The 24,622-nt window shown below is 37.1% G+C and overlaps 2 protein-coding genes across 8 annotated transcripts in view; one reads left to right on the forward strand and one right to left on the reverse strand.

Annotated features, from left to right (window-relative positions):
* The window catches only part of LOC128221045 (uncharacterized), a 405,331-nt gene that overhangs the window by 203,973 nt on the left and 176,736 nt on the right, over nt 1-24,622 (forward strand). The window lies entirely within an intron of this gene.
* Nucleotides 965-12,126, reverse strand: LOC128221049 (uncharacterized). Of its 6 annotated transcripts, none has more exons than XM_052929470.1 (7): nt 11,974-12,126; nt 9,724-9,802; nt 3,642-3,707; nt 3,035-3,100; nt 2,745-2,810; nt 2,464-2,529; nt 965-1,629 (listed from the first exon to the last, which is right to left on the reverse strand). In XM_052929470.1, exons 2-7 carry the CDS (start codon nt 9,797-9,799, stop codon nt 1,604-1,606), a joined length of 366 nt encoding a protein of 121 aa, XP_052785430.1. In that variant the 5' UTR covers nt 9,800-9,802; nt 11,974-12,126; the 3' UTR covers nt 965-1,603. The 6 variants fall into 6 exon arrangements, with proteins under 6 accessions (XP_052785430.1, XP_052785429.1, XP_052785428.1 ...); XM_052929469.1 differs by having other exon boundaries at nt 9,700-9,802; XM_052929468.1 differs by having other exon boundaries at nt 11,866-12,126.

Raw genomic sequence — 24,622 nt, forward strand, 5'->3', positions numbered from 1 at the left:
ATACCTCTTATATTCTTCAAGATATGGCCCGGACAAAACTTTAAGCATGAAAATTAACAAAGGGCAATAATTTTAAAACTAAGAAAGCAAGAGTTACTGTTATTGTGCACGCACTTGCCCTCAATGAGATCTGTCTAGCTATGAAGTTTCAAGTTGATACCTCTTATATTCTTCAAGATATGGCCCGGACAAAACTTTAAGCATGAAAATTAACAAAGGGCAATAATTTTAAAACTAAGAAAGCAAGAGTTATTGTTATTGTGCACTGCACTTGCCCTCCATGAGATCTATCTACATATGATGTTTCAAGTTGATAACTCTTATATTCTACAAGATATGCCCCGGACAAAACTTTAAGCATGAAAAATAACAAAGGGCAAAACTCTAAAAATATGGAAGCAAGAGTAACAGTTCTTGTGCACTGCACTTGCCCTCAATGAGATATATCTAGCTATGAAGTTTCAAGTTGATACCTCTTATATTCTTCAAGATATGCCCCGGACAAAACTTTAAGCATGAAAATTAACAAAGGGCAATAACTTTAAAACTAAGAAAGCAAGAGTTACTGTTATTGTGCACTGCACTTGCCCTCCATGAGATCTATCTACATATGAAGTTTCAAGTTGATAACTCTTATATTCTACAAGATATGCCCCGGACAAAAGTTTAAGCATGAAAAATAACAAAGGGCAAAACTCTAAAAATATGGAAGCAAGAGTAACAGTTCTTGTGCACTGCACTTGCCCTCAATTAGATCTATGTACATATGAAGTTTCAAGTTGATACCACTAATAGTTTAGGAGATATACCCCGGACAAGCGAAAATGGGACGCGAACGCCGCCGCCGACAAAAGTAACCCCTATATGTCGTCTTTTCAGGCGACACAAAAATGAAAATTACACTTGTGAAATATAACTTTGGTGCTTACTCGTTGATTTTTTTACAAAAGTGAACTGAAAAAACAAACATTTATCTTTTATTTCTACATCATGATACATGTAATTCATCAAACCAAATATTACAGTGACTAGTGCAGATAATTGCATATAAAAATATAAAAAAAGAAATTTCAACTACATTACACCTTGGTCAAATAAACGATACATTATTATTATTTAGTTGACATATGATTAAAAATGCCTATTTTAAGAATATGTTCATTTATTTAAGTACATGCCATTTTCACATTACACACCCAAAATAAAAATGATTAGATGATGTCATTTTATTTGACTACTCTTTCTATATATTCACATATGTTTCATGATCAATACTTAGAGTTATACATCTGTGTTGTAAGATATGGTGTTTGCTACACAAAAATCTCAAAAGCTGAATTTTGAAATATGCGGCCTAGACACTTCACATAAAGACTGATTCCTTACTTTAACAAAACCATGACACAAACCACAACACTGGTGATAATTATTCAGCGTTGCTGTAGCTGTCAATCCTGTTTACCACTGTCAAAGACCTTCTATGTAAACATTTGTTTTGCTTGATAACAGTCTCTTAATCCAACTTGGAATGGCGTTTCTGTAACCTGAAGCACTTCTGTATACCAGTTTCCACAGCTGGGGTTTGGCTTCAAGGTGTTCTTTGTCACTTCCTCGGATGGTGCTTAACTCCTTTAAAAATATATAAAATATTTGTATAAATGCTACATAAAACATTATGAATTTCAAACTAATTTGGGACTTGATATCGTCCGCCGATAGCTGGTTAGAGAACAAAGAAGTGATAGCAGCATTGTTGGAGAACAGAAGAAACGGTGACCATAACGTTTTCAGCATCTGAAATCTGTCATAGATGTGCAATGCTTGAGAAAGATTATTAGTAGTTATTTTAAATCATATCTATCACGACAAAGTCATAATCAGAAAATCCCCACACAAGGATATATTTTTATTTTTGACAATTGAATGCAAGACCTTGATCTAAATATATGTATTAACTAATTGAAAAAAACACTTCATGAACAATGTCTCTTGGACCATACCAAGTCCGAGTGAAATTGAATGTCTCTAAGTCAAAGAAAGGATATATGTTCAATTGTGCTCATTTTAATGTTTTATCTTTATACAAAAGCAATGAAATTATTTCTGACATTCATATGATCATAACTGTCCTCATCTAACTGATAATTCCCATGAACCTCATTAGTGCTTCTTGGGTCAATGGCCAATTTGACATAGGTCATTTATGATTGAATCAATGGTCCTGAAATGAACTTTCACATATTTATAATATATATATATATACATTTAAAGTACTATATTAAATTGTGAATGCTATAAAAATATAAATATGTGATAATGCAATGCTAAATTAAGGTTGTGTGTGGGAAAATGCCCACATCTTATCTGCAATAAATGGTCAAGAAAGTTTCTAATGTCACCAAGCTATCCTATGTAAATATATACATATTTCACCTATTAAAGAGTCCACAATCACAAACTTACCAATGTTTGAACTCCGGGCAATGTCCACATAATAATGAGCTGGACCATTGTGAACATCAGAGTTGCCTGAAGTTAAACAAACACATCACATAATTCAGTAATAATGCAGTTGAGAAACATCTGATAAAAAAAACTCCCACTGAAGGCAATTGAAGACACACAGTGTTAACTGACAGGCAACTGAGGACAGTGTGTGAGAAAAGACAAGCTATTGAGATACTCTGGAACATAGGGCTAGAGTAATGTAAAGACACATTAGGAGTCCACAATCACAAACTTACCAATGTTTGAACTCGCGGCAATGTCCTCATAATAATGGGCTGGACCATTGTGAACATCAGAGTTGCCTGAAATAAACAAACACATCACATAATTCAGTAATAATGCAGTTGAGAAACACCTGATAAAAAAAACTCCCACTGAAGGCAATTGAAGACACACAGTGTTAACTGACAGGCAACTGAGGACAGTGTGTGAGAAAAGACAAGCTACTGAGATACAACATGTACTATGAAACATTAGGGCTAGAGTAATGTTAAGACACATTAAGGGTCTGCAATCACAAACTTACCAATGTTTGAACTCGCGGCAATGTCCTCATAATAATGAGCTGGACCATTGTGAACATCAGAGTTGCCTGAAATAAACAAACACATCACATAATTCAGTAATGATGCAGTTAAGAAACATCTGGTATAATTAAAATCTCCCACTGAAGGAAATTGAAGACACAGCCGGGCTTCCATTTAAGGAAGTTTGGAAGTATATTATCCAAACTTAATTCCTTGGAAGTACAAAAACTTCCATAATTTTGAAGAAACTTCCAAAGTAAAAAGTTTGAAAGTTCAAAATATCAAAACCTGGTGTCAATATTACATTTATGCTCAAAATTTCAATCAGTCTTGGAGAAAAATGAGTAATTATAACACAAATCTGTGAATTTGGCAAGATATAGCTTCAAAATTATGTGATTTTTAACATACTATTTAAAAAAATACTGGAAAAGAAGAAATTGTACTCGGGGAAACTTAAACCATTAAATTATAGTAAAAATCTTCCAATATTGATGGTCAGGAAATTCTTACTTCCAGTTTTAAATTCTTAATGGAAGCCCTTAATGAAACATAAGGGCTGTACTATTGTAAAGGGACATTAAGAGTCCACAATCACAAACTTACCAATGTTTGAACTCGGGGCAATGTCCTCATAATAATGGGCTGGACCATTGTGAACATCCGAGTTGCCTGAAATAAACAAACACATCACATAATTCAGTAATAATGCAGTTGAGAAAAATCTCCCTTTTAGATACAGCATTCCCAGCAAACACAGTGTGTAACGACAGGCAAATGAGGGCAGGGTCTTAGAAAACAAGAAATATCATTACCAAAAATAAACAACATAGATAAAATTGTATTCTTTTATTTATCTAAAAACTATACTTAGATTCACTTCCAGCAGACATTTCATTGATTTTAAAAGTAATGTTATTAATTTGGTTACTGTTTTATATTGTTCATTTAAAGCTGCACTCTCACAGATTGAACGTTTTGACAACATTTTTATTTTTTGTCTTGGAACCAACCAATTGTTGCAAAAATCCATGGAAACCATTTATATAAGACTGCTGACAAAAAAAAGGTCGCAGATTTTTACATTTAAGTAAAAAAAATGATGTTTTGTGCATTTTTCTTAAACAGTTAGTAATGGTTTAGGCCATAAAACATTAATTTCGAACGGAAATATGAAAATCCACCATCTGATTTTTTGTCAGCAATCTTAAATCATTAGTTTGCAGACAGTTATGCACAAATTTGGCCTTTCCGAGACAAAAAATAAAAAAAAGCTGTAAAAATGGTATATCTGTGAGAGTGCAGCTTTAACAAACCCGCCGCTCAAAAAAAAGCAACTTCAGAAAAAAAATGAAATTGGAAATCCCAAACTTTTTTAATCCCTCCGCCCCGAATATAACGCGTCGATTAAAATAATATGTCATGGAAAAAAGACAACTTCTTCCACATTCAGCTTTTCATCGTTTCTATAGCCAGTCTATAAGTCATCCAATTGTAAGCCCTGACAACAATGCTCGAGAAACTGGCGGACTGGTTTTAGTTAAGCTATTTCTCGGACAGCAAAACAGTAAATTCATTTGTTAAAATATATGAAAGTGATACGTTCTCCGATATTTTTAACACAAGCATTCCCTCTTATACAATCGTAAGGCTGTACGTGGATATCGAACAGCTGAAAATGCAAGTAAACATGAAGAGGAGATCGCCATACCTAAAGACAGGCTCCATGTTGAAACAATTTGGGAAAAAATTCATTGTCATAGAGGTTTTGTCAAAAATGAGAAAGAAATCATGCCACCTACAATGACTGTACATGCATTTGATATAATGATGTCCACGACAAAGAAATTCCCAAGGCTAATAGTTAACTGGTTTTACCTGACCTCAGGGAAATAGTTTTGATTATTAATCAACACAACATTCAGTTAATTTTAATAGTCGACACATGTAAAGATTAAATAATTAGAAAACCATCCAGGAAGTGACTGACGTGTGGAATAGTTGTAGTGTTTAATAAAAGAACTTGTGTAAAGATTCAATGCTGTGAACACCATCCACAGAGTCAGTAACTGTTGTGTGCAATTGTTTCAGTTAGTTTTTAACAAAAAAATGTTTTTGAAGATTCAGTGATGAGAACAGTATCCAGTCAGTATAAACTATCATGTTATGATTCAAATGGAACTGACTTATGTTTAATATAAAAAATGTGTTATGATTGTGAACAGTGTTATGATTAGGAACAGTGTTATGATTGTGAACAGTATCTAGTCAGTATTACCAGTCATGTTATAATTATAATGGAACTTATTTGATTAAAATAAATTTTTTGTTAAATTGTGAACAGTACCTAGTCAGTTTTAACTATCAAGTGATCAATTATAAAAAAAATAATAGTAGTGATCAATATAGAACTGCTGTAAAGATTTAATGATGTGAACACCATTTAGGCAGTATTTGTTTAGTGATTGGAAGAATTTTTTTTTAATATAGCACTGTTGGTCAAATTCAAGCCTATTTGGTGTGTTAAGTATTAAATTCAAGAGATTAATAATAAGCTTATTAAACAAGAGGGCCAAATGGCCCTGAATCGCTCACCTGTCATATATTGCACATTCTTCAATGTATATATACAAATATTGAAAACCTAAGCCTATGAACACGGGGCGTGGCCAATTTTGACCCCAGGGCTAAAGTTTGAACAATCTTAATAGTGGTCCGATAAACGATGCTTCATACCAAATATATAAGGCCTTCGCCTTTTGGTTTCGGAGAAGAAGATTTTTTAAGTTTTCATCATATACATATATAAGGAAACCCATGACCGCCCGGGTGGGGCCATTTTTTGACCCCAGAGCCAAAGATTGAACAAAATTGGTACAAGTCAACTAGATGATATATCATGCCAAATATCTAAGGTCTTGTCACTACTTGATTTAAGTGTGTATCTATATATGTATATTTGTTAATAATTGTTGTATGTGGCCCATATTGAAAATTGGTATGTGTACTAAATATGTTATCCAGTTTAAATTAAGACGTTACTTTTTTTTGTGAGTTCGGAGAAGATTTTTTAAGTTTTCACTATAACACATATAGAGAAAACCCATCAGCCCCGGGGTGTGGCCAATTTTGACCCCAGATCCATAATTTGAACAAACTTTGTAGAGGTCCACTAGACGATGAATCATGCCAAATATCTAAGCTCTAAGCAACGTTAGTTCACAGGAGATGATTTTTGAAGTTTTCACTATAAACATATAGAGAATACCCATGACCCCCCGGGGCGGGGCCAATTTTGACCCCAGGGCCATAATTTGAACAAACTTTGTAGAGGTCCACTAGACGATGAATCATGCCAAATATCTAAGCTCTAGGCCAAGTAAGTTCAGAGGGGAAGATTTTTTAAGTTTTCACTATAAACATATAGAGAAAACCCATGACCCCCCGGGGCGGGGACAATTTTGACCCTAGGGCCATAATTTGAACAAACTTTGTAGAGGTCCACTAGACGATGAATCTTGCCAAATATCTAAGCTCTAGGCCAAGTAAGTTCACAGGAGAAGATTTTTTAAGGTTTTCACTATAAACATAAAAAGAAAACCCATGACCCCCCGGGGCGGGGCCAATTTTGACCCCAGGGCCAAAATTTGAATAATCTTTGTAAAGGTCCACTAGACGATGAATCATGCCAAATATCTAAGCTCTAGTCCAAGTAAGTTCAGAGGAGAAGATTTTTTAAGTTTTCACTATAAACATATAGAGAAAACCCATGACCCCCCGGGGCGGGGACAATTTTGACCCCAAGGCCATAATTTGAACAATCTTTGTAAAGGTCCACTAGACGATGAATCATGCCAAATATCTAAGCTCTAGTAAGTTAAGAGGAGAAGATTTTTGAAGTTTTAACTATAAACATATCAAGTATACCCATGACCCCCCGGGGCGGGGCCAATTTAGACCCCAAGGCCATAATTTGAACAATCTTTGTAGAGGTCCACTAGACGATGAATCATGCCAAATATATAAGCTCTAGGCCAAGTAAGTTCAGAGGAGAAGATTTTTTAAGGTTTTCACTATAAATATATAAAGAAAACAAATGACCCACCGGGGCGGGGCCAATTTTGACCCCAGGGCCATAATTTGAACAAACTTTGTAGAGGTCCACTAGACGTTGAATCATGCCAAATATCTAAGCTCTAGGCCAAGTAATTTCAGAGGAGAAGATTTTTTTAAGTTTTCACTATAAACATATAGAGAAAACACATGACCCCCAGGGGCGGGCCAATTTTGACCCCAAGGCCATAATTTGAACAAACTTTGTAGAGGTCCACTAGACGATGAATCATGCCAAATATCTAAGCTCTAGGCAAAGTAAGTTCAGAGGAGAAGATTTTTTAAGTTTTCACTATAAACATATAGAGAAAACCCATGACCCCCAGGGGCGGGGCCAATTTTGACCCAAGGGCCATAATTTGAACAATCTTTGTAGAGGACCATTTGGTGATCCTACCTTCCATATATCAACGGCCTAAGCCTTGTGGTTTGGGAGAAGAAGATTTTTAAAGTTTTTCCTTTTGGTTGCCATGGCAACCCGAGTTCTGCATGGAATTGAATTCTTTGAACAACTTTGTTAGAAGACCACCCAAGGACCATCCCTATGAAGTTTTATTAATATTGGCCAAGCGGTTAAGGAGGAGATGTCTTTTAAGTAAATTGTTGACGGACAACGCACGACGGATGCCGGACAAAAGGCGATCACAAAAGCTCACCTTGTCACAAAGTGACAGGTGAGCTAAAAATGTATCCTACCAAAATATATAACAAGATTTCGACATTTAAAAATGAAAGGCCTTTGTCCAAATATGTCACAACTGTGAATCTGTTCACCTTATATATTAAAGTGTGTAAGCCAAGTTGATTAGAACTTGGAATTGTGTGTGCATGAAGTGGTTTAAAAACAACTGTTTTAACTTTTGTCCTGTCCCTAAAATCAGTCCATCATGTTATTCCTACATAAAAATATATACAAACATTCACAGCATTAAAATAGATGATAATTCAATTTTAACCGGTTAAAATAATGTTGGATTAAGGGTGCTTGTATAACAAATATTTGCTCAAATATCCTCTTTGGAGACCACTAATGGACACTTAATGACATATTTGTTGTTGCGTGATTGGTTGATTGACATGATCACTAGATTTTATCAATGTATTGTTAAAAGGTCAAACTATCCATCACATTTGGATAAGTCCTGGTGGCGTAGTGGTGAAAGCATTGGGTTTCTATTTTTTTCCTCACTTAACAGGCATGGGTTCGCACCTAACTTTATAAAAGTAAAATACTTTTTTTATACAATAATTATACACTATATATATTTTTCTGCAATTTGGATATCATAGAGTAAAATTATAATAAATAAGTGTTTGCATATATATGCATTACCAGAAAAACAATTTTTGGTCCAAAAACACGAGTGAGTCCCTTAAAAATGCAAGAAAATATAAACATATTTAACATCTAACATTAACAACATACTAATTTCTCATTTTACCTTGGTCATTCTCCTAAAAAAAGAGGATTAATGCACCAGTCCATTGTAACAACAGACCCCTAGCTCCGGGAAATAGAGGGGATTTTGACTTTCGGTCAAGCCAATCCTGGGTAAAATCACCAGCCTGCTGGGACAAACTGCTGGTAAAATCCCTGCAAAAATCGCCGCTATTTTCCCCCAAAACAAAACCACTGCATTCACTCGACACTGTGGGTCCACCTAAAAGGTAAAAACACGGCCCATTTCCCCGCTTTCCCTTGTATACTCCCGGACCTGGGGGGAACTTTGGCCCTGAGGGGGAGGGGGGGGGGGGCATGGTTTCAATTGACTGGTGCTGCATAAATCATGCTTAGTTTTTATATAGATCTGCAAACGTTTTCACTGCTACTGTTATAAATTGTCCCCCAAAGATAAATGACTTCAGAAAGAATAGCTTTTACAGGTGTAAGCGACACACACTTCAAAACATGCCAGTATTTGCTAATTTCAGGTCCTCAGGGATGATAACAGAGCCAAGTTGCCAATCCTGAAAATGTCTGCGTGGGGTTCAGGGGGCCGCTCAAGGCCCCCGATGGGTCCAGGGCAAAGCCCTGGTGGGGGGACATGGGGGCAAAGCCCCCCGAAGCTTTCCGTATTTCAGGGATTCTAATACCCTTTTTTGCCTTAGAATAGTGTTCAAGGAGTACATCTTTCGGTTTGGTAGATAAAATTATGTTCAACAGGAGACATCCACAATCAGAACAATTATCAGGAATCTTAGCAGTGAAGTTTAACACAGTTGTCTTTAAACAAAGTTAAATTTACTCTTTTTTTACCTGAAGTCACAGGCATTAGACATGTACCTGACATTTTGGTTCAGTTGTCCACTTCCCATAAAACTCAACTGGCTATGATCAAATGCCTGTGTATGAACAGTCTACACTGTGGGATGTTTGATTTATAATAATGAACAACATATCAATTATCATGCTTGCAAATGTTTATTGTAAAAGTGTTATTTATTCAATTTTTATGTATCACAAGAGTATTATTCAATTTTCTGCATATTTAATGAGAATATAATGTTGTTAATTATTATATATATTATTACAAGTAATATCCAAAAATACCTGCACAAATTGCAATGTCCATACTTAGGTTGTTAGGTTTGGATATATGACACATCTGTTCTGTCCTCTGCATCTTCTTTGGGCTGCCATTACGCTTCATCACCTGGCAAATATCAACAGCAAACTTTATTTCTGTTTCTAAAGTATGGAAATGTAATGAGATCTTCAAACCTGAGGGCCGGTTCTGTTTGTCGAGTTTTAGTAGGACCGAGAATTCTGCAACACATTTTTGCGATGTGAATTATGTCATTAATATTTCGCAATGTGGTGATTTGTAAGCGATGCTCCAGAGTCATTTCCCACATAGAAATAAAAGCTTGATGAGGAAAGGCTTTTAAAAGACTGTAGAGTGATTCTTAGTTTATTTTAAAACAATAAATTAAAATTGTTTTTTGCGAAAGGGTCACCAATTTTTTGGAGTAGGTGATCCTGTGGGTCAACTGATAAAAATATTTGTGTAGCGCCCTGCATTTATTCATCGGAATCAGAAAATACCATTTTGGTAGGATGTATATTAGGTGAGCCAATATAGAAAAATATGGCAAGATTTGAAAAATTCATTGATTATAAAATCAAAAATAAGCATGTTGATGAATTTAATAGAAAAAAGCATCATCATTTTGAATTTGTATTACAGAAAATGAATGGATATAAAGAGATATGTCCTGAGTGAAGTGAATAAGTGATACAGAAAACCTAAGGTCCTAATTACCATTAAATACTGGAGATTCCCTTTTAAAACTGTCTGTGCATCCTTGGGACTCCTCAAGATTCACTTAATTATTGTGAAGGGCCCTCAGTTGTATGATTCCTGGATTTTTAGTGATGTTTTGTTTAAACATCATTAAAAAAACATGGACAGCATATTATGCACCAGTCAACTGCAACCCCCCCCCCCCCCCCACCCTGTCCTGGGAATAGAGGGGACTTTGACATTCAGTCCAGCAAATCCTGGGTAGAATCTGGGCCCTGAGAGAACAATTGCTAATGCCCATGCTCCCACACCCAAGGTATATATGAGGTAAGGCCCATCTCCCCAATATACCCCCAGACTAGTCTAAAATAATAGACGTGTTATAAGGGTTTCTTCTAATCCCTAACATCTAAACGGGTTTGTGCAAAAACAGGGGGTTTTTGAAAATTTTGAAATTGTATTTAGAGAAGTATTTCATGTTTGAAATAGATAATAAAGGTTTATATTCATTTTTTACCATGTAAGTGCAAAGATATTTTGCTCAAAACAAGCATTACATGCATTTAAACCCAGGATGTACCTTTCCAATAAAATGAAACATGACTGACACAGACAACAATTATGCAAATCCTAACAACTCGGCCATCTTCGGCACGCTTCGAGATATACCTCATAAATACAATCGTAACAACTCGGCATCCCCCGAGGTGTTCCAATTGTTGTAAAACTGTGAACCCAGCCTTGCAGGTGCCCTTCATGTATATATATTGTTATGTTTTGACGGTATGAAATGAAAAAAAACACAGCACTCATAATTATTCGTTGGATTTTTTTTTTTGGTGTACGGAACTAATACGAAATAACATTATCTGGTAATATTTATTGTTTATATGATATTTTATTGACGCAATATGCTTTAACCAGGAAACATGATCGGAATAACTACCCACTTTTGGTACAAAACAATTTGTACGTGAAGGATTAGCCATATCAAATCGTAAAAAAATCTGTCAACATACAATTATTTGGATTATCCCCTAGTCATTCTAAAATGACTAGACTATCCCCCAGACCTGGTAGGGCGTGGTGACAATTAATTGGTGAATTAGAACGGCTATTTTAATGTCATAGAAAAATTGTTGTTGTTTTTTGTTAACCTGGTCAAAATGCTAATTTGGCGAACCATATACTATAGTTTCATAAAGAATCCAATTACATTTTAACCTCAAGCACCTGTGATTTTAACAAACAATTATTGTACCCAACTGGTCATACATTACTGTACAGTACTGTTACTATACATCATTAACATGTGAATCTTAAAAGCAGAATGTAAAGTTTACATCTTTAAAATGTTGAAGACATTACAGAAATCGCAGTCCTAAAATTTCCTAGTAATTTTTTACAAGAATGGTCGCGAAAATACATGACATATATTATTTATCACGAATAATTAAAAATCCATTGCTTACATAATCATTATTGTACTGTTTTCGTATTAACTGCAACATAATCACACATGATTTGAATGAATAGATACAACTTATAACACAGGATATACGTAAATCAACATTGCTTACGGTTCTGTCTGGTGTTGACCGTCAAATGAGGCATCGAGTGCGAAACACAAAATATGGCGAATTTCGTAATCGACACACTCGACCGACACACTCGACCTTGACACCTCCGACTAAGGCCCACTATTTTTTTATTATTTATTTTTATGTTTTAGCCCAAAAAGAGTATTTTAAGAGTAATTTATTTTTTTGTCAAATGAGGACGTTCTCACTTGACCGAAATGTCCTCAGTCGCTGCTGTTATTTCTAATAAATGTCTTCAGTTGACGGTCTGTACACACGCAAGCACACACACACACACACACACACACACACACACACACACACACACACACACGCGCGCGGACACACACACACACGCGCGCACGCGCACGGGCACGCGCACACGCACACGCACACGCACACACACACACTCACTCACGCACGCACGCACGCACGCACGCTCGCACGCATTCCACTTTTGGACCGTGTGAAACATACAATAGCTTCTCTTGTTCATTCCCACACTTGATTCACAGTGGATTTATGAAGCAGCCGCGTGGAACATAAACTGTCTTGTGTATTTTATTCATTTATTTCATTTGATTCACATTTTAGTAAGTAGACAACCTGTCTCCCCAATCATATTGACCAAGTAAACTCGCCCCCTTCCAAACACACACACCTGTTATTGACCTGGTGACACATGCAATATGTAATAACTTGTCTTGTACACCTTTTTCTCTTGATTTACAGTAAATGTTGGCGGACCATGCATCCCCTGATATTGACCTAACGAAACATGCAATAACTTTTCTTGTTTATTCTCTCACTTGAATCTTTGAGAATTTCCTCGCCGCAACACCTTCTATTAACCAAGTCAAAATGAAATAACATGCCTTGTTCATTCTCTCATTTAAATCCAATATATTTAAGGGGCACCCGCCCCTCCCTATATTGAACTAGCGAGAAATGCAATCGTCCGTCTAGTTCATTATCCAATTTGAACTTAGAGATACTTTAGGGGGCGCCCTGTTGCCCCCAACCTCCATTCAAATTGACCATATGAATCATGAAATCACTTGAATTGTTCATTATCTCAATTGAGTTACAGCGGAGGTATAGGTTATATGTCTCCCATCTCGTATTGACCAAGTGATAGAGACAATGCCCTCTCTTGTTGATTATCTCAATTGAATCTCATTGAATTAACATCTAGCAGCCCCGCTCATATTGACCGAGTGGATCATATCATTAGTTGTTATGGCCATTCTTTTGCCTGAATGACAGTGAAATGATTGGTGCACCGCCAAACTCTTATATTCAGATACCGAACGAAGCATGCAATATGATGTCATTCTTTACCCAATGGTAAATTGAAATATATAAGTCCATATATGTCTTGTTCATTCCCTCTCATGGGTTTATTGGAAGCTCCGCCTCACCCATCCCTCATAATAAGCTCGTAAAACATGAATTATCTTGTATAATTTCTTACTCAAATCACATGGAATCGTATGGACGCGCCGCAGCCCCTCTCCTATTGACCAAGGGAATTTACTTGTCTGGTTAAATCTCATACTTAATGCATATTGAGTTGTATGGACGCGCCACAGCCTCCTATTGACTTAGAGAAACATGCAATAACTTGTCTTGTTCAATCTCTCACTTAAATCACATTGAGTTGTATGGAAGCGCCGCAGCCTTCTTTTGAGTTATTGAAATATGCAATGACTTGTCATATTTATTCTCTCTTATTGAACCACAGTGGAGTTCGTTGATGCACGTCTTCCCTCCTCATATTCACCAAATAAAACAGGCCATCACTTATCTTATTCATTTTCTACCTTATATCACAGTGGATTTAGGGGACAGTCCGCTTACCCAATCACTTTGAGTAAAAGTAAACGAAGCAATTACTTACGTTGTTCAGTCTCTTACTTGAATCACAGTAGATTTGAATCACAGCGCGCCCCTCCGACTTGAGAGTGATTCTATAAACGTTTACCCCAATCGAGCTTAAAAAAATCAGTTAAAAAGTAATGATGAATAAGATATGGCAAAACTAGTGTGGATGAAATTAGTATGTACGTATGAAAAGATTGTTTTCATACCCAAACCACAAAACTGAAAAGTGCAATTAATGAAACAATATTTTGGGCACAGAACTGCTTTTGAAGCACGATTACGGATGCCGAGGTTGGTTACACCTTATAAAATCTTCATAGCAAACTTCCTACGGATTCCAGAGGAAATCAAGCAAACTATGTCTTAACAAAAATGAGCTTAGCTAAATTCTGTTATAATTGGCTTAAAAAGTTTCGAAAAATAAGGACCAAACATTAAGGCAAATGGTGCGGTTCTTACAAAGAGTAATATATTACAGTATGTTTAGGTTACTTTAAGAAAAAACACATCATTTAAAGTATATCGCGTTTGAGGAAAAATGCCGATACATATCACCGTAGAACTAGAACGAGTTAACTTTCATCTTTAGTTGATTCTCTTACATACTTTTTAGTTCGTATTTAAACACTAATATTTTACCATCTTTGCACTGTTTTAACACGGAATAATATCGTATGCGTGTGAAAAGATTACAATTGTGATAAGTGTCTATTATTTCTATAGCTATGGGTACCTGGTTGAACTGTTCCTTGTTAAGACACAAATGGTTTTGTGTGTATAGCTCAATGAGAAAAGATGATTTATGGCCGATATTTTCTGTCTTTACTCAAGGGAATTAAAACTTTAAAATAACTATTATCTCAGGACGTGAATCGCGTTTTACTGCAGATGCCAATGAAAACGTCTTGCCTTATGCACTTAAGTCAAATATGTGAAATGAAGTGAATTCTAAATAGTTCTCCTTGTGCTTAATTTTACCCTTAATCGAAACACATTTGATAGTCTCCACGACGAAAGCTGAGGGGAAGACTGACTTAGCGTAAAACAACCATTTTTGAGCAAAATATAGACTTGCTATTAACAGAACATGTTCAAATGATTCAGAATAGCATAACGATGATTCAAAAGATATAGAATATCAAAAAAGGTTATTCCCAGGTTCGATATTACAGTTGACATAAAAGAAAATTAGTAACTTAAAAAATGTACATGTACAGAATCGCAATAACATCGTATATATGAACAGACTCACTACGCTAACGCATGTTCGCTTTACAATAGTTAACACGTACAGGCTCACTATACAAGTCTAAACATATGCAGACTCACTTTACAAGCGTACACAAGTACAGGCTCACTTAACAAGCATAAATACGTACAAACTTACTATACGGGCCTATAAACATACAGACCCACTATAGAAGCGTGTACACGTACATGCCCATTATACAAGCGTATACACGTAAAGGCTTGCTATAGAAGCGTGTACAGGTACATGTCAACTATACAAGCGTTTACACGTAAAGGCTCGCTATAGAAGCGTGTGCACGTACATGCCCATTATACAAGCGTATACACGTAAAGGCTCGCTATAGAAGCGTGTCCACGTACATGTCAACTATACAAGCGTATACACGTAAAGGCTCGCTATAGAAGCGTGTCCACGTACATGTCAACTATACAAGCGTATACACGTAAAGGCTCGCTATAGAAGCGTGTCCACGTACATGTCAACTATACAAGCGTATACACGTAAAGGCTCGCTATAGAAGCTTGTACACGTACATGCCCATTATACAGGCGTATACATGTAAAGGCTTGCTATAGAAGTGTGTACACGTACATGTCAACTATACAAGCGTATACACATAAAGGCTCGCTATAGAAGCGTGTACACGTACATGCCAACTATACAGGCGTAAACACTTAAATGTTTGCTATAGAAGCGTGTAACGTACATGCCAACTATACAAGCGTATACACTTGAAGGCTTGCTGTAGACGGGTATACACGTACATGCACAAGATACAAGCGTATACACTTAAAGGCTCGCTATAGAAGCGTGTACACGTACATGCCAACTATACAAGCGTAAATACATAAAGGCTCGCTATAGAAGCGTACACATGTACATGTCGTTAAACAAGCGCAAATACGGACAAGCTTACTCTACGGGCCTTTAAACTTACATACTCACTATACAAGCGTTAATACGTAAAGGCACATTATAGATGCATATGCACGTACAGGTCAACTATAGAAGCAATAAAAACGTGCAGACTTAATAAAGAAGCGTGTACATGTACATGCCTACTATACACGCGTATACACGTTAAGGCTCGCTAAAGAAGAGCATACACGTACAGGCCCACTATACAAGCGCATACACATACAGGCTCACTATACAAGCGTATGCACGTAGAGACTCACTATACAAGCGTATACACGTGCAGGTCCACTGTACAAGTGTATACACGTACAGGCTCACTATACAAGCGTGTACACGTAAAGGATCACTTTACAGGTATTTACACGTACAGGCTCACTATACAAGCGTATACACATACAGGCTCACTATACAAGCGTATACACGTTCAGGCTCACTATACAAGCGTATACACGAACAGGCTCTCTATACAAGCGTATACACGTGCAGGCCCACAATACAAGCGTATAAACGTACAGACTCTCTATACAAGCGAATTTACGTGCAGGCCCACTATACACGCGTTTACACGTACAGGCACACTATACAAGCGTATACATGTACAGACTCTCTATACAAGCGTTTACACGTACAGGCTCACTATACAAGCGTATACACGTACAGGCACACTATACAAGCGTATACATGTACAGACTCTCTATACAAGCGTATACACGTACAGGCTCAATATACAAGCATATACACGTACAGACTCTCTATACAAGCGTATACACGTACAGACTCTATATACAAGCGTATACACGTGCAGGCCCACAATACAAGGTATAAACGTACAGACTCTCTATACAAGCGTATACACGTACAGACTCTATATACAAGCGTATACACGTGCAGGCCCACAATACAAGCGTATAAACGTGCAGGCCCACTATACACGCGTTTACACGTACAGACTCTCTATACAAGCGTATTCACGTGCAGGCCCACAATACAAGCGTATAAACGTACAGACTCTATAAACAAGCGTATACACGTGCAGGCCCACAATACAAGCGTATAAACGTACATACTCTCTATAGAAGCGTATTTACGTGCAGGCCCACTATACACGCGTTTACACGTACAGGCTCACTATACAAGCGTATAAACGTACAGGCTCACTATACAAGCGTATACACGTACAGGCTCAGTATACAAGCATATACACGTACAGACTCTCTATACAAGCGTATACACGTGCAGGCCCACAATACAAGCGTATAAACGTACAGACTCTATATACAAGCGTATTTACGTGCAGGCCAACTATACACGCGTTTAAACGTACACACTCACTATACAATCGTGGACAAGTAAAGGCACATTATAGAAGCGTTTACACTTACATACTCACAATACAAGCGCTTACACGTACAGACTCACAATACAAGCGTATACACGTGCAGGCTCACTATATAAGCATATAAACGTGCAGGCTCACTATACAATCGTGTACATGTACAGACCCACTATCCAGCATATTCACGTATAGACTAACTATACGAGCGTTTGCAGGTACAGACTCACTATGCAAGCGTATACACGTAAAGGCTCACTATACAAGCGTATGCACCCACAAACACACTATACGTCAAGTGTTTATACGTACAAAATCACTATACAAGCGTATACACATGCATGCCCACTTTACAAGCCTGCATATGTACATGCGCACTACACAAGCGTATACATGTACAAGCTCACTATAGAAGCGTATACACTAACAGGGTCACTATACAAGTGAATACATGTAAAGCCCACTATACAAGCGTATACTCGTACGAGCTCCCTATACAGGCGTTTACACCTACAGGCTCACTATATAAGCGGTACACGTATAGGCTCACTACACAATAGTATACACGTACAGGGTCACTATTCTTCCATATACACATACAGCCTTACTATACAAGCATATACATGTACTGGCTCACTATACAAGCGTATACACGTACAGGGTTACCATATAAGCGTATGCACGTACAGACTCACTATATAAGAGTAAACGCGTAGAGGCTCACTGTACAAACGTATACACGTGCAGGCTCACTATACAAGCGTATACACGTACAGGGTCACTATACAAGCGTATACACGTACAGGCTCACTATACAAGCGTATACACATACAGGCTTACTATACAAGCATATTATACATGTACAGGCTCACTATACAAGCGTATACACGTACAAGGTTACCATACAAGCGTATGCACGTACAGACTCACTATATAAGAGTAAACACGTAGAGGCTCACTATACAAACGTATACACGTACAGGCTCACTATACACGCGTATACATATATAGGCCCACTACACACAGAGTGTACAAGTAAAGGCAATTCATTATACAATAATCAACAAATACAGGCTTACTATAAATGCACATAAAAGTACAGACTCATTATACAAGAGAATTACCACACACAGGCTCACTTTAGCATCGTACACACTTTCAGACTCACAATAATATCGTATATACGAACAGGTTAACTATACAAGCATATTCACAGTTATGCTCACTTTTTTATGCCAGTATATACACGGACATGCTCACATTACAAGCATTTACAAGTACAGACTCACTTATCAAGCGTATGCACGTAAACGATCAATTTACAATTATATGTACATACAGAACAAGCATGTATAGGTACAGGCTCAGGATACAAGTATATAAACGTACAGGCATACTTATACTTCATACAGTTTGATAATATCAACGTAAAGGCTCAGCATACAAGCATGAACTCATACAGGCTCATTAAACAAGCATGTACACGTACAGGCTAATTAATATGCATGTACGTTTATATGCTTGTAAAATTACTAATTATACAAGCATATAAACGTACATGCATATCAAACAAACATGTGCACGAACGGAATCATTATTTAAGCATGTACACATACAAGCTTATTAAACAAGCATATGCATGTATAGGCTGATTATATCATTATGTACACGTATAAACGTAGTATTCAAACATATTAACCTACAGGCCCATAATCCAAAAAATGTAAACGTTCAAGCTCAGTATACATTCATAAACACGTACATGACAACAATACAAGCGTTTACATTTATAGGCTTACTATGCACACGTTTAAACTTACATGCCCACTATACAAGCGTGTTGCTTTAGGCTTTATTGCTAAGTCTCTATTAGCATTGAACACATGTTCTTTTTTCTATAAAGGACTCACATTTTTTGGTTTTCCTCAAATTTAGTAAATGCATCAAAATCGACACATTTCATTCTTAAAATTACTATTGTTTATCAAATCCAGATCATCGTGTTGATGTAAAACCAAATTGGCTATGGCTCTCATCGGTACAAAATATCCTTTATCCTCACGAGACAATATGATTATATCTGAACATAATTCAGGAAAATAATTCAAGCTATTCTATGGACTTTGCAAAAGAATGGTCTTTTGAGCCTAAAACTAAACCTGGCATACAATGTGATAACATCGCCAAGCCTTTATGAACATTCCCGTGTTTGTTTTTATTTCCGCCACCTGCGATAGCATGCAACAAACTAATTAGTTATCTAAAATTGACACATTGTGCTCGAACCTTTAGGTGGGTTCATGTTTAGACTAACATTACTGTATATGCATTCTTTTACATTAAAGTAACATGAAAAAAAAATCAAATTAATAGTGCATTTAAGTCTATTTATGCATTTTGTTTCTTTTTTATTGTGTAATCAAGTAATGGTTATATATGTTTGTTTTGTATTGTTTCGGTTCAAAGAATGTTAAAATAATTATTACTGTACATAATTTATATTTTCTGCTGATGTAACAGTTTGACCTTCATATCTGCAAATATGTAACACATATCCGAATTAGTTTATACAATTTGAAAATGCCTCTTATTCGACTCTCTCGTTTTAATCACAATTGCTTGCTTCAAAGAGTTAGTAAGATAAAAGAAATATTATTTCTATAATACATTTCTACTTATCGATTGATCTTAACTGAAATACCACCTCATGCATTGTTTTGACGTGGTTTTCATATTATCATTGACTGATGTTTTGTTCAGGTCATGTATGAAACCCTCTGAGTGTTTACACGCTCATTAACGTGTACAAAGATTATAGTATGTAAATCAACAATATTGTTAAGGAAAAGAGTAAATGAGATCGCAATGTGAAACGCACAATAGGGCATCAAAAATATAGCAAAATGGTTTTTATTATGACCTGAATCATACAATTTTAAACGGTTGACGTAGTGTTTTGCAAATGTGTTCTTGATGTAACAGGTTAACAAAATACATTGTGTACATACCTCATACATATAAGTTGGCAAAATATCATACATTTCATTCTGAACAAGGTTTGAGATTAACTAGGCAATGTGCCTAAAGTACAAATTTATAACAAAACATAAATGAGAAGAGAAACCTCCGATGCAAAAGGTCTAAAACAAACGAAAGCTAAATGAACGACATAGAACGTAAAACACAACACAGACATGCAACTTTATAATCACATCAATTATATCACAATATCATACTTAACACCACAGATATACCACATACTAAACACAACATACATGTTTATTACTAAACATCAATCGCATATCACACCAATACATACCACATACTAAACACCACATATATACCACAAACCAAACACCACAGACATACCACATACTAAACACCACAGACATACCACACACTAAACTCCACATATATGCTACATACTAAACACCACAGATATACCACATATACCACATATAAAACACCACAAATATACCACATACTGAACACCACAGACATACCACACACTAAACTCCACATATATACCACATACTAAACACCACAGATATAACGCATATACCACATAGAAGACACCACAGATATACCACATACTAAACACCACAGATATATCACATACTAAAAACCATCGACATACCACACACTAAACCCCACAGACATACCACACACTAAACACAACAGACATGCCACATACTAAACACCACAGATATACCATATACTAAACACCACAGACATACCACATACTAAACACCACAGACATACCACATTATAAACACCACAGATATACCACATACTAAACACCACAGATATACCACATACTAAACACCACAGACATTCTTAGTACTAAACATCACTGGCATATCACACCTATACAACGTAAACATACCACATACCAAACACCACAGACATACCACAAATATACCACATACTAAACACCACAGACATGCCATATACTAAACACCACGGATATAGCACATACTAAACACCAAAAACATGCCACATATTAAACACCACAGAAATACCCCATTATAAATATCACAAGCATAAAGCATACTAAAAATCAGAGATATACCTTATATCAAACACCACAGACATACTTTATTCTTCACACCACATACATACCACATACGCAAACCCATAGACATATTCCATACTATAAACAACATGCAAACTATATGCTGAGCACAACAAACAAACCACCTACTAAACACCACAGACATAAAGCACACTAAAAGCTAAAGACATACCAAGTGCTGAATACCTTAGCCATACCGCATATTAACACCACAGATTGTCGACCTACTAACAACAAAGGCAACCCACATATTAAACATCAAGTTATTCTATAGATTGAACACCAAAATCATACCTCATGCTTAACACTACAGAAATACCACATGCTAAACAGCACATATATATCACATACCTATCATGAACAACATATCACGTATTGAAAATTTTAGACATTTCAAAAACTGCACACCGCAGGCATTCCACATACTGAGCCTCGCAAGCGTACAACACAGTTAACACCACAGTCATACCACAAACTAAGCACCACAGACATACCGAGCACTAAGCACAACTAACATACCACCTACTTAACACCACATATATACTGCATTCTTAAAACCACAGACATACAACATTCTGAAGCCCATAAAAATACCACATAGTTAACACCACGGACATACCACATGCTTAGCCTTACACATATACCACTTACTTATCACCAATAACATTTCACATACTTAACACAACAGACATACCGCGTACTAAACTTCATAGATTAATCAACAACTTAACAACACAGATATACCACATGCTTAGCACCAGAAACGTAACAACAACTGAACATCAAAGTCATACCACAAACTACAAAAGAAAACCATACCACATACTTAACACCATGGACTTTTCAAAGGCTTTTACCACAGACATACCAGATGTTTAACACCTCCGATATACCACATATTTAACACAACATAAATACCACATACTGAACGCCACATACATACCAGATAATAAACACAATATATAAAACGAGTACAAATTAACATACTTTAAAACAACATATATACTATATTTCTGAAAACAACAGACATATCAAACACTATATGCATGCCACAAACTAAGCAGAAATACCAAATGCTAAACAACACATATATACCACAAACTAAACACCACATATATACCACGCAATAAACACAATAGAAAAACCATTTAAAACACACAACATACATGCCACATACTAAACGCCACAGACAAACCAAATACAGAACAACAGAAACACTACATAAACACCATAAAGTACATAGCACACAAACCATATACTAAACACCAAAGACATACAATATATTTATGCGCAATATATATACAGCGTCACACGACTGCAGTGACAAGGCCCTACTAAGGGCTCAATAAGACAAAAAACAGCATCAAACGACTGCAGTGACAAAGCCCTACTAAGGGCTCAATAAGACACATAATGGGTCACACGACTGTATTGGCAAATCTCATAACTTCGCAGACATAGCACAAAGTAAACAACACAAACATACCACATAAAAACACCACATACATAAACCATAAAAAACACCACAGTCATACCACATAAACACATTTAACAGACATACCACGTACAAACGATACAGACAAACCACAAGTAAAACAGCACAGACACACCCCACATTCATCCTACATACTTAACAAAACAGGCATATCTTATACCAGACGATACATACATACAACATACTAAACACATAAAACCCAAAATAGCCACACTAAGGAGCTCAATGAGAGACACACAGCGTCACACGACAAAAGTGACAAAGCCCTACCAAGAGATCAACGTGAGACACAGGGCGTCACACGACTAAAGTGACAAAACTCTACCAAGAGCTCAACGTGAGACACAGGGCGTCACACGACTAAAGTGACAAAACCCTACCAAGAGATCAACGTGAGACACAGGGCGTCACACGACTAAAGTGACAAAACCCTACCAAGAGATCAACGTGAGACACAGGGCGTCACACGACTAAAGTGACAAAACCCTACCAAGAGCTTTACGTGAGATACAGGGCGTCACACGACTGCAGTGACAAAGCCCTTCTAAGGGCTCAATGAGAGACATACAGCGCCACACGACTGCAGTGACAAAACCCTACCAAGAGCTCAACAAGAGACACACAGCGTCACACGACTGCAGTGACAAAGCCTTACCAAGAGCTCAACAAGAGACACACAGCGTCACACGACTGCAGTGACAAAGCCCTACCAAGAGCTCAACGTGAGACACACAGCGTCAAATGACTAAAGTGCGAAACCCTACCAAGAGCTCAACAAGAAACACACAGCGTCACACGACTGCAGTGACAACGCCCTGCTTAGGGCTCAATAAGAGACATACAGCGTCACACGACTGTATTGGCAAATCCCTCCCAAGAGCTCTGAGTGAGACATATAGCGTCACACGACTGCAGTGATAAAGCCCTACCAAGAGCTCTGAGTGAGACATACAGCGTCACACGACTGCAGTGACAAATCTTTCCCAAAAGCTCTGAGTGAGATATACAGCGTCACACGACTGCAGTGACAAATCCCTACTAAGGGCTCAATGAGAGACATACAGCTTCACACGACTGTATTGGCAAATCCCTACCAAGGGCTTTGAGTGAGACATACAGCGTCACACGACTGCAGTGACAAGGCCCTACTAAGGGCTCAATAAGACAAAAAACAGCATCAAACGACTGCAGTGACAAAGCCCTACTAAGGGCTCAATAAGACACACGACTGTATTGGCAAATCTCTACCAAGAGCTTTGAGTGAGATATACAGCGTCACACGACTGCAGTGACAAGGCCCTACTAATGGCCCAATAAGACACATACAGCGTCACACGACTGTATTGGCAAATCCCTACCAAGAGCTTTGAGTGAGACATACAGCGTCACACGACTGCAGTGACAAAGCCCTGCTAAGGGCTCAATGAGAGACATACAGCGCCACACGACAAAAGTGACAAAGTCCTACCAAAATCTCAACCAGAGACATACAGCTTCACACGACTGCAGTGACAAAGCCCTACCAAGAGCTCTGAATGAGACACACAGCGTCACACGACTGCAGTGACAAAGCCCTACCAAAATCTCAACCAGAGACATACAGCGTCACACGACTAAAGTGACAAAGCCCTACCAAAATCTCAACCAGAGACATACAGCGTCACACGACTGCAGTGACAAAGCCCTACCAAA

The sequence above is a fragment of the Mya arenaria genome, chromosome 16 (assembly GCF_026914265.1).
Source record: "Mya arenaria isolate MELC-2E11 chromosome 16, ASM2691426v1".
NCBI lineage: Eukaryota > Metazoa > Mollusca > Bivalvia > Myida > Myidae > Mya > Mya arenaria.